Source organism: Eleutherodactylus coqui, chromosome 9 (genome assembly GCF_035609145.1).
Source record: "Eleutherodactylus coqui strain aEleCoq1 chromosome 9, aEleCoq1.hap1, whole genome shotgun sequence".
Taxonomy (NCBI): domain Eukaryota; kingdom Metazoa; phylum Chordata; class Amphibia; order Anura; family Eleutherodactylidae; genus Eleutherodactylus; species Eleutherodactylus coqui.
This window is the reverse complement of record NC_089845.1, coordinates 170,350,128-170,360,668: the sequence shown is the minus strand read 5'-3', so window position 1 is coordinate 170,360,668 and position 10,541 is coordinate 170,350,128. Positions and strand designations below refer to the sequence as shown.

General features: G+C 51.3%; 1 protein-coding gene across 1 annotated transcript; it reads left to right on the top strand.

The window, feature by feature from the left end:
- Positions 1–942: 942 nt before the first annotated feature.
- LRATD2 (LRAT domain containing 2) lies at positions 943–4,015 on the top strand. Its single transcript, XM_066578788.1, has 2 exons — positions 943–1,190; positions 1,430–4,015. Exon 2 carries the CDS (start codon positions 1,434–1,436, stop codon positions 2,256–2,258), a length of 825 nt encoding a protein of 274 aa, XP_066434885.1. The 5' UTR covers positions 943–1,190; positions 1,430–1,433; the 3' UTR covers positions 2,259–4,015.
- The last annotated feature ends 6,526 nt before the right edge of the window (positions 4,016–10,541 follow it).

The following is a 10,541-nucleotide window of genomic DNA, read 5'->3' as shown; positions in this document are numbered from 1 at the left end:
TTGTCACCCTTAAGGCCGCCTCCTCCCAGGGCGGAGACTAGCAGCATTGTCACCCTTAAGGCCGCCTCCTCCCAGGGCGGAGACTAGCGGCATTGCCACCCTTAAGGCCGCCTCCTCCCAGGGCGGAGACTAGCGGCATTGCCACCCTTAAGGTCGCCTCCTCCCAGGTTGGAGACTAGCGGCATTGCCACTCTTAAGGCCGCCACCTTTCAGGGCGGAGACTAGCGGCATTGCCACTCTTAAGGCCGCCTCCTCTTAGGGCGGAGACTAGCGGCATTGCTGTGGAAGCTCTTCAGCATTTACACTACAAGACATTTAAAAGATCTCCTTCACAAGATGCTGAAATGCACCGCCATAAAAATGCCAACAAGCAGAAACACGGATGGAAATCCACGTACATCAATGTGGAAGAGCCGTAAAGACAATGAAAGGGCAGCTAATTGGTCGTCACCGGCCCTGATATACAGATGATGGAACAGAACGAACAACTTGATGTCTTATATGAGGCTTTTTCACGCGGACCGGAATATCCCGCCGGACGCAGCAGAACATTCCACCAAAATCTGATGTCTGATATGTGGACTTGAAGGAGTCCATCCGGCCGGCGCCGTGCATCTAGTAAGGTGTGACCCTGTGTGATCCTGAGCCCATGAAGCTTCAGGTCCGCCAGTCACATGATGCCACAGGGAGGAATGACTTTAGATACATTTTAATGTGTTTGTTACTTTTACTTTTAGGTTTTATGTGTTTATTTGTATAAAATGGAAATGCCCTTAAAGAGCCCAGAGATGTCCCCGAACAAGGGGTTAAATATTTACACATGCTCTTGCTAAACTGTGCAAAAGCTAGAAAGCAGTGCAGTGAGGAAGGAGTTAAGTTGTCATCAGATGCAAAGGGAGGGGCAGGGTAGCAAAGAGTCACTCTGTGCTCAGGAAGCAAACAATAAGGTGCACTGCCGCTTTAAATGCGGAGGGCTGCAGCTTGCAGAGCTCAGCCGGATCTGGAGCTCCTGAGCAGTAGGCTGGTGGCTCAGCCCTTGGTGAGGCTGCTTCAGTCTGGCACTGCCCACCGTAGAGACACCAGGGCAAGGCGCACAGCATGATCCATCCATGGTGCCTCCTGAGCTAGTCGCTGCAGACACCTTGGCTGGCGGAGGTGGCAGAGGAGCTGGTGCCCTGCATCGCTGCCTGGTAAGTTGCAAACTTCTTTCTTGCTAAGGAAATGATTTGCTGCTCACTATCTGTATATCGCTTTTTTTCTTAAGCCTGATCTGGCATAGAAGGGGTTAATAGCACTTGCTGAAAATGAAAGCAGCCCTTCCTGTCCCTTGGGGTGTATGCTTTCCTTGCCTCAGCTCCGGTTTCACAGCACCTATAAAGCGATCAACAGGTGGAATGTGAACTCTTACGGCTACCGCTTTGTCTTCCAGGGCAATGGGCAACCAGGTGGAGAAACTGACTCATCTAAGTTATAAAGAAGTCCCAACGGCCGATCCCACAGGGGTGGACAAGGATGACGGACCCAGGATCGGGGTCTCCTACATCTTCTCGGCCGATGACGATGACTTGGAGGAGCCCGGACATGACCCTGACAAGCAAGGACCCCTCCAAGAGGATCTGCAGTACGACCACTGCAACGAGGTGGAGTGTTCGGTTTATTATAGGGATGAATGTATTTACGAAAAGGGGTTTGGGGCTGCAGAGCAAGTGAGCACCTACTCCCCGGAGAACCTCCTGAACAGATGCAAGCCTGGGGACCTGGTGGAGTTTGTCGCCAAGAACCAGTATCCCCACTGGGTGGTCTACGTGGGGGACTTCCAAGTGGTCCATTTATACCGACTGGCCATCACCAACAGCTTTATGACCGACGCCAGCCAGGGCCGCAGGGGCAGGATTGTCAACGACCAATATAAATTCAAACCCCTGAGCCCTGAGATGGTGGTACAGAACGCCATGGAGCAGGCGGGGGCCAAAGAGCAGGAGCTGAGCTGGAGGAACTCTGAATGCTTCGCAGCTTGGTGTCGATACGGAAAGCGCGAGTTCAAGATAGGCGGCGAGATCAGGATAGGCAAACAGCCCTACAGGTTAAAGATCCAGCTGTCCGAAAAGAAAAGCCACACGTTGGAATTTCAAAGCCTGGAGGATCTGATCATGGAGCGGAGGAGGAACGATCAGATCGGGAAGGCGGCGGTTCTCCAGGAACTCTCCAACCACCTCCACGCTGACGATGAGGTCAGGACTGATCACAATGCCAACTGATGGATTAAAACTGAAGGCTGCGAAATTGAGATGTTATAAACCCCTTTGGGCCGATTCACTGCAGTTTTACTCAAATGGCTTGTGAAAGGAAAGCTGATTAGTTCTGCCTCGGCGTTAACCCTTTCACCACCAGGTTGCACAGCAGAGAGCCCCCTCCGCTGTTTACAGAGTTGGAGCCCATGTCTGATCACGCTTCAGCACTATGCATCCACACTGCAACATTTCTGGAGTTTGGTTACTTCCTTTGTACCGAATGGATATTCTTTTTGACCCGACTGATCCCTTCGGATTCACACTTGTGGTGTTTTTCTTTTTGCATTCCCGGTGCCAAATATCGGCACAGAAAACTTTTTGTATTTCCTTTAATTTGATTTAATTTTTGGAATTTCTCTTGTTCCGTCACCAAGGTGCCGCTCGGTGCGGCTGTGAGGTTTCATAACGTTAAATGTCTTCTCTTAGCTGCCGATTTGCATAACAGTCACATTTTGTGCTCCATAAAAATGATTTGTACACTTTAATTTTGGGAAATGGACCGCTGGGCTCAGGGGGAGAAAAAATAGTTTTGGGGAGGGGGTGTAAATCACTGGTCCTCATCTGAGATCGGGGAAGACACCGTCATGTTTCTGTGGTTTGTTGATGCTGAGGGAATCCGTTTTTGTATACGGGGGTTTAACCCTTGGTGTCCGTGTTTGGCAGGGGTGCATCAGGCCCACTGACTCAGAGTGAAGATGTTGCCAGGTGATTGGTGTCTATGGAGGGCCGTGTATCGAGGCATTAGTTTCCCGGGTTGGCACGTTATCTGCTGATGGGAGAGTCTGCGGATTACTAAAGAGACAAAAAGTTCTATCTAATCTGACTTGGAATTCGTTCTCCACAGACAACGGGGCGGGCTGGGAAACCCTTACTGACCGCGAGGCTTCAGAAGTTCTACTCTAGGCTAATTTCAGACCAACATAATGGGAGACATTTTTGAGCCTCACGGCCGGCCGCGGGTCTGATGGCCGGGAGGACAGAGGCCTTTGAACACTGTTAGCTGTGGCCATTAGACCCGTGGTCAGGCCAGGCCTTGTGGCCACAATGCAGACAGCCGCCCCTGTTGCCTCCTCTGAAGTAGCCGCAGAATGTTTTAAGAAGCAGCAAAGTACTTTTGTTTTTGTGCTCTAAAAAATGCAGCAATTGTACAAAATTCAAAAACATCCAAGTGCCAAAATTTGTGATAATTTGGGGTGTAGTCTTCCATTTCAAAGTATATTATCAGTAAAATGACCCTTCATATTGGGCTGCTCTATACGCAGCCTAAAGGTGGGCACCACCCCTCAGACACATCTGGGGTCCGTCCGCATGTACAAAAAAACCCACAGTGGATTTACACCCAGAAAATCTGCAGCAGTTACAGTAACAACATGTGTGGGATCTTAAAGACGTTGGGCCGAGAGCAAACCCTTGTTCCCTATTGGAGTACATGACTGCCACAGAGCCGGGTCTATCCGGCTTTTTCTGTTGGTGACTGGTCATCAAAATAGTTAATGGCCGGAGCCCCATAGCTCGGCTTCATGGCAGTCGCCTCTATCGCCTCTGACATCGGGGTCGGTCGTGTAATAGCGGCCTCATCTCCTAAAGCTCTCAATGGGAGTGAAGCTGCCAGGCCACTTCTGTGCAGCAGGCCGGTCATGACCCTTATGGTGATGACCGGCCTGCTGCACTGACGGGGGAGTCTCATCCGGTCCCCTATGGCGATGACCATCCTGCTGCACTGACGGGGGGGGGTCTGCTCCCGTTCCCTATGGCGATGACCATCCTGCTGCACTGACGGGGGTCTGTACCAGTCCCCTATGGTGATGACCGACCTGTTTCACCGACCGGGGGGGGGGGGGGGGGGGTCTGCTTTTGTCCCCTATAGTAGTGACCGTCCTGCTGCACTGACTGGGGGGGTGTCTGCTCCCATCCCCTATGGCGATGCCTGGCCTGTTGCACCGACTAGGGGGGTCTGTTTTCGTCCCCTTTGGCGATGACCGGTCTGCTCCACTGACGGCCAGGACCCCGAGCTGCAATTAACTATTGATGGCCTATTCTGAGGACCGCTCATTAATAGTTTCTGTCCAGAAAATCTCTCTAACAAATCTTCACCTGCTGCGGATTTTGTCCCTTTCAGTGCCGAGGGGTGACATCCACATACTGGTTGTGCGGGGGGTCTGCCGCTGTTTTATGGTGGGTTTCTCTGCCACACATGGGTGAACCCAAATCGACTGCCTAGGACTCTAGTAGAAGGAGGTAATGCTAAAACCCTAGTGAGTCTCAATGTGACCTCAGTCCTGAACTTGGCTGGAAAGTTTTTGCCAGCAGCTGCCTGAAGTGTTAATCCTGTGAGCGGAGCGATCAGTGATCCATGGCGCTGTGTACATATAGCGAACTCATCTGTTGGCGGCGGGTTATCCACAGGACTTCTGTAGACTTCTGCTTCCAGGTTTTTCCTGTGTTGTCCTCGAAGTGCGCCAACACTTGTGCTGTGACCTTTGCTCTGAACGGCCAACTCCCTGCTGCGGCAGCCCTCTGCCCGCTCTGCACATAGGGACTGCTGTGTGACTGGCGCTCGCTGTAGGGTATCTCTAGTATTATATGCAGATTTAAAGGCTGTTTTCCGGGCAAACCCATCTCTGGCAATCACCTGATCCACTGTCAGTACGGCGGGCCGGACGTGCGTCCTAGCAGATGGCACCTGAAGTGGTCTGGCTGGCATCCCTACCAATGCCATCTATGGGAGCTGCAGTAGCTCCTCCACCTCCACGGCCGTCCCAGGGTCAGAAGGGTAATAAGAGGCTTCAGCTCCCATTGATTTCTATAGATGTGAAGCCAACTAGGCCACTTCCGGTGCTGCTTACTATGATGCACATCTGGCCCGCTGCATTTACAGCCGGCCGGGTAATCTCTGGCAGTTCCGTGTGTGGGGGGTGTGGGGGTGGGGGATCCCTGGCATTTGACTATTGTTGGCTGTTCCTCAGAATTTTATTATTTTTTTGGGGGGGGTGTTGTTGCCTGGAAAAGCCCTTTAAGCGTGTCTTCAGACTTCTCCTTTTTTGGTAAATACTTGCATTCCCCATATAATTCTAATACATGGTTTTTTTTGTTTGTTTATTTTTTAACTTTGTGCTGTTCCTCTGCTATTCCTCCTGGAAACTGCATACACTCTTGCCATTCTCCTTGTCAATGGGGTATGAAGCATCCTCACATCCTATGCAATTGGTGATGATATGGTCCTGCTTTGTGACAAGGGGAATGGTAATACCAGTTGTCAGCCTGGGCCATGTTGCGTTGGAGTGCCCAACATTGACTCCTCACAAACTGACTGAGCATGCTGCGCTATCTTTGCAATGCCAGGGGGCATGATGGAAACCTGATGCAGCCCATTATAGTAAACGCCGTCTGTGCCTGTCATGTGGGGAATCCAGCATCTTATGGGATTCTGTCACCAGGTTTGCGCTCCGAGTCACGAGATGGGCCATGTTGACTACTTCTTGCCCACATCATGCAGACTGACAGCTCTCTCCCTTCTTGTGTATAGGGAGAGAGCTGTCAGTCTGCAGGCGGGGAGAAGCCTGCACGGCCCGCCTCCGTGACTCAGAGCTCATTGAGTCCCACTTCATGACCCGGCTGACAGACTCCCTTTCAGGTTTTCATTTTCAGTGTTCAGCTCCTATGATGGAGCCGAACCATAGAAAATTATGGCGCAAGTGTGAACCCCGCCAAATTCATTCATTTCCAGGAGAAATAACAGAGGAACAGAGTGCCGAGAATAGGCGCCCCAGCTCTACTTCACGAGGAATGTAAGTAATTGCCTTTGTAACACTGATCTGCTTATTATATCTGGAGGGATTCTACAGAACCTCAAGGTCACTAATTCCGAGTAAAGGCTGTATTGTAGTTCAGAGCTGAAGTCTCCCTGCAGTCTCTGCTTGATCAGTGTATGAAGATGGCTCTAGCGATTTGTCTTCCTTGTTAAGTGTCTGAGGACAAGCTGGTCTGCTACTTGCAAGAGCATCCAGGAGAATAGTGAGTGCAGCTCTGGAGTATAATGCTGGATGTATCTCAGGGTCAGTAAAGGATAAGTAGCTTGATACAAGATGTGATACAGGTCCCCTATGTTTCCTGTGCCCCCCCCCCCCCCCCCCCTTGTGTGTGGAAAATTCTTCTTTTGGACACTCTTGTTGGATGCTCCTCTCTACTGCTGGTCTGTAGGGGGCGTCCTGAGCCTGGTCACCTTGTGTGCCCTCACACATCCACTGTTCCCAACACCTCCTAACAGACTGGTCAGATGCTCCTCTCTGCTGGTGGTCTGTAGGGGGGCATCCTGAGCCCGGTCACCTTGTGTGCCCTCACACATCCGCCAGTCCCAACACCTCCTAACAGTCTGGTCAGATGCTCCTCTCTATTGGTGGTCTGTTGGAGTCGTCCTGAGCCCGGTCACCTTGTATATCCCCATCCACTGGTCCCAACACCTCCTAACAGTCTGGTCAGATGCTCCTCTCTACTGGTGGTCTGTAGGGGGTGTCCTGAGCCCGGTCACCTTGTGTGCTCCCATACACTGGTCCCAACACCCCCTAACAGTCTGGTCAGAATGGCCGGAGGGGGACAATTTATTGATGCGACCATCCAGCTTCTCCCATCCCAATAATGCGCCCCTCTCAGACTCTGGTAACGGGGTGAAATCTCTTCTCTGCGTCGTAGAGGCGTCTAGTGGTCAACAAGCTCTACAAGCGGAAGAAGAGGTCACTACACACAAGGGGCCTCCGAGAGCCTCTTATAGACCAAGGGGGAACCACTTTTAGGGCCTCCGATTACCATTCATGTAAACCCCACAACTCTCATCATTTATAGATCTGCCTGAGATGGAGCCGCATGCCGGGCATACAGAGTCCCCTACTTATGAACGGGTTCTGTTGCAGGAAGCTGTTTGTAAGTACATTTTGTTCGTATGTCCGAACTAATGCTTATATGGAGGGAGATGGCGGGTAGATCCCGCTCCGTACTAGGCAGGTGCCGGCTGTTTCTTACAGCTTGGATAAGCCGCTCATCGGAGCTGTTAACCCTTTAAATGTCAGACGTTGCATTCTGCCTCCTCGGAGATTATGAGCCATTACTAAACTGTGCGGCACGTTCTAATAAACAACACCAGTGTTTGCTCCGTCCTCCGGCAGAGAAGGCCATAATAGCCGACTTATGACTCTTCACTCCTCAATCTGCATAAAGAAATGAACCCAGTCATGGAATTTATTTCCCACCTTTGCTTTCCCCGTTCTGATAGTTTTTCAGATTCTTCTCTTTAATTACATATCGGAGAGACTGATGACCGAACAATCTGTGTGTTTAATGAGCTGGTATGTTCTGGGTCGGCTCCTTCCCTGTCGGTGACCAGCGGCCGGACGGGAAGTGTCCTTATCGGGTCATATAATTGGTCGTGCTTCAGTGTTTGGACCCCCACCCCACCCTGTGTGCGAACCGAACCTGGATCATCAGAGGGTCTTATTGCGGGGTCTGTTTGGTTCAGTAGTCACGGGGTAAAGGGTGGGGGCTGGGGGCCATAATACGGGCGTTAGAATGCTGGTAGTCACAAGGCTCGGTCGCCTAGGGTGCTCGTGGGTGTGATGGATATTAGCAAATTCATAAATTAACGACTTTAGACCCAATGGCTGTCTAAATACTATCAGTTCCAGAGGCCATATATGGTTATGGTTAAAGGGGTGGTTGCAACGGTTTTCTCTTCTGCACCGGACAGAATATAAGCCTCTGATCAGTGGGGGTCCAGCTGCTGCGACCTGCATGCTCACAACGGTTCCCATATACCACCTTAATTCATTCATTCCTTATGGGAAGTGCTCTGCTCTGTGGCAGTCCCTCATGTGACCCTCGTGATTGGTGGAGGTCCCAGTGCTTGAAAGACCACCACAGATCGGGCTCCTATCCTTTAGGTCATAACATTGCAGCTGCCTGTTGCCTCCACCAGAAAGAACCTAGAAGCCTCCTGCATACTGACTATATTGAGCCATTATCACCTGTACGGACGACGCTCCTAAGGTAAAGCGGTGTCCAGCATTGGAAGAACTTGGCCGCTCTCCTCCAAGAACGAGCAGCACATCTGTACGGCTTAGCTGAAGTGACTGGGGCTGAGTAGTAATACTATATACCGGCTGTAAACAGGAGTGCTGCTGTTTCGGGAAGAAGGTAGTCCTGTTTTTCCAATCCTGGTCAGTCCCTGTACGTTGCGCTCGTCTGTGTTTGTTTATTGCGTATTTGTGGGCACAAAAGCTGAACGGGTTGGATTCATTGCTGTGTGCTGCGAAGAAGTCCTTAAAGGTGAATCTAGAGTCCGTGGGGGTCGGCTGGCTGCCTCGATACACGGTCCTCCGGGGACGGCGCCATACTGGGGTTCGCTTACACAACTGTATTGGAGTGAAGTTTGCATCAAGCTGCATCGTCCAATCAAATCCTTGTCTTCACGTCTAGAATGCATCTTGCAGATGAGATGGATGTGGGGGTGGGGGGGGATCTTTTGGTTTTGGACCAATCTCTGCTGAGGAATGAGACCCGGAGTGTCCCGACGTTCTGGAATGTAAAGAAGCTGAAGCGGGACGTCGCCTGGAGGACACAAATGTTTTTGTAGAAAACCGATTGTTTTCTCTATTTAAATATAAATATTTTCATACAGATATTTTTGAAAGATGCTGAAAAAAAAATGTCAAATTTTTGCAATTTATAAAGTAAGTTAATATTACAGTGTGTGCCGCCCCTTATTGCGGAAGCTGAATGGAGGAGGGGCGGGGGTGGGGGGGGAGGATATAAAAAAGAACAAAAAAACTTTTCTTTGTTTCCAAGCACTGACACTGGAGCTGCCGGTGTGAGATCTCTCCGGCCGCGGTGACCACCATTACAGCCGTGCAATATTTTGGGATTTGGGGATGTTTCGTTGCGTTCTTACTTCCTGCGGATGTTTCTCAGCTGTGGACTATGCGCAGCGAGTAGCTACATGGCCGTGCGCCCTTGAAGGCGATCCGTCCGGTACTTTGTAGGCCCCCTTCTTGCATGGCGGAGTCACTGCAGGCGTTCCACAACAGAATACCCACAGCTATTCTGCGTGAAATCCACAGCGCCCAAATCTGCACCTACATGGCCTGGAGTTACCGGATTTAACCCTTTGTATTACAGGTCCGAATCCACAGCATGAATACACGGCCGTGCGTTTAGCTTCCTGCATCAGATGAGGCGGGAGCGCAGCAAGATGTCGGTCCCGTGTATTCATGAGGTGCGGTTTGCCCCGGGGGGGGGGGCCGGCACCATTCTGTGCCAGAAGCTTCCAACTGAATATGTAGGTGTGCAAAAGCTAGAAAACTTTGCACCATAAAGTGTCAGCCTGCTGGCGTCTGTCGCTGCGCTGCCCTCGATGAACGCGGTATGACGTACCTGATGGGCTGAGCGAGCAGACGTGTCGGCAGGCGCCCAACCTCCCCCGGATATTCATGGAAGGCCTCATGTCCACAGGGAAAATACATGGAGTGGATCCGCATGGATTATTTCCCATAGGAATGCCCTTCCCCCCCCCCCCCCCCGCCCCCGCGGGTAGATAAATAGCCGCAGATGGTATTTTAAAGTGATTTTAAAACTTCGTGTGCGTGAAAGGAAACACGACCCGCTCCATTTTAGTGCGGATCACGCGTGCGGGGGAGGGAGGGGGGCTCATAGGGCTCAAGTGATCTCCCGCATGAAAAGTAAAAGACAATTACAGTGCATTCGCAGCAGAAATCCGCGGCGGGCCTGGTTTTTGCCGTGGACATGAGGTGTCCCAGTTGACAACAATGAGCGACAACTGAGCATTTGTTCATAGGGTGATGGGAGAGACACGTTGGCACTGGCAGGGATCGGGGACTCTTAATGCCCGTGTAGACGACCCTTCACCCAATGCTGCATGGCCTTTTTACAGGGCTCTCCAGGATTAGTAACACATGGCTGCCTTCTACCAGGAACGGCGCCACCTCCGCCTCTGGGTTGTTTCTCGTATTACAGCTCGACTCCATCAATGGTGCTTAAAGGAGTCGTCCCGTCTCAATAATGACGGGCTGAGAAACCGCGATTCGCCAGGTGTTACGGCAATGGCGCACTGGCAGCCATAGAGCGCATTCACACGGTGAGTGGCATACACAGTATTTTCATGCTTCAGGACTGCATGTTGTGTTGCTGTTGTGTATTTTTGCGTGTTCACTGCGGTTTTCATGCGCCTAAGGAAAAAAAAGTCCC

Bases quoted from the DNA above. Each gene is read 5' to 3' on its own strand.
- LRATD2 (XM_066578788.1), top strand. From the start codon at position 1,434: ATGGGCAACCAGGTGGAGAAACTGACTCATCTAAGTTATAAAGAAGTC.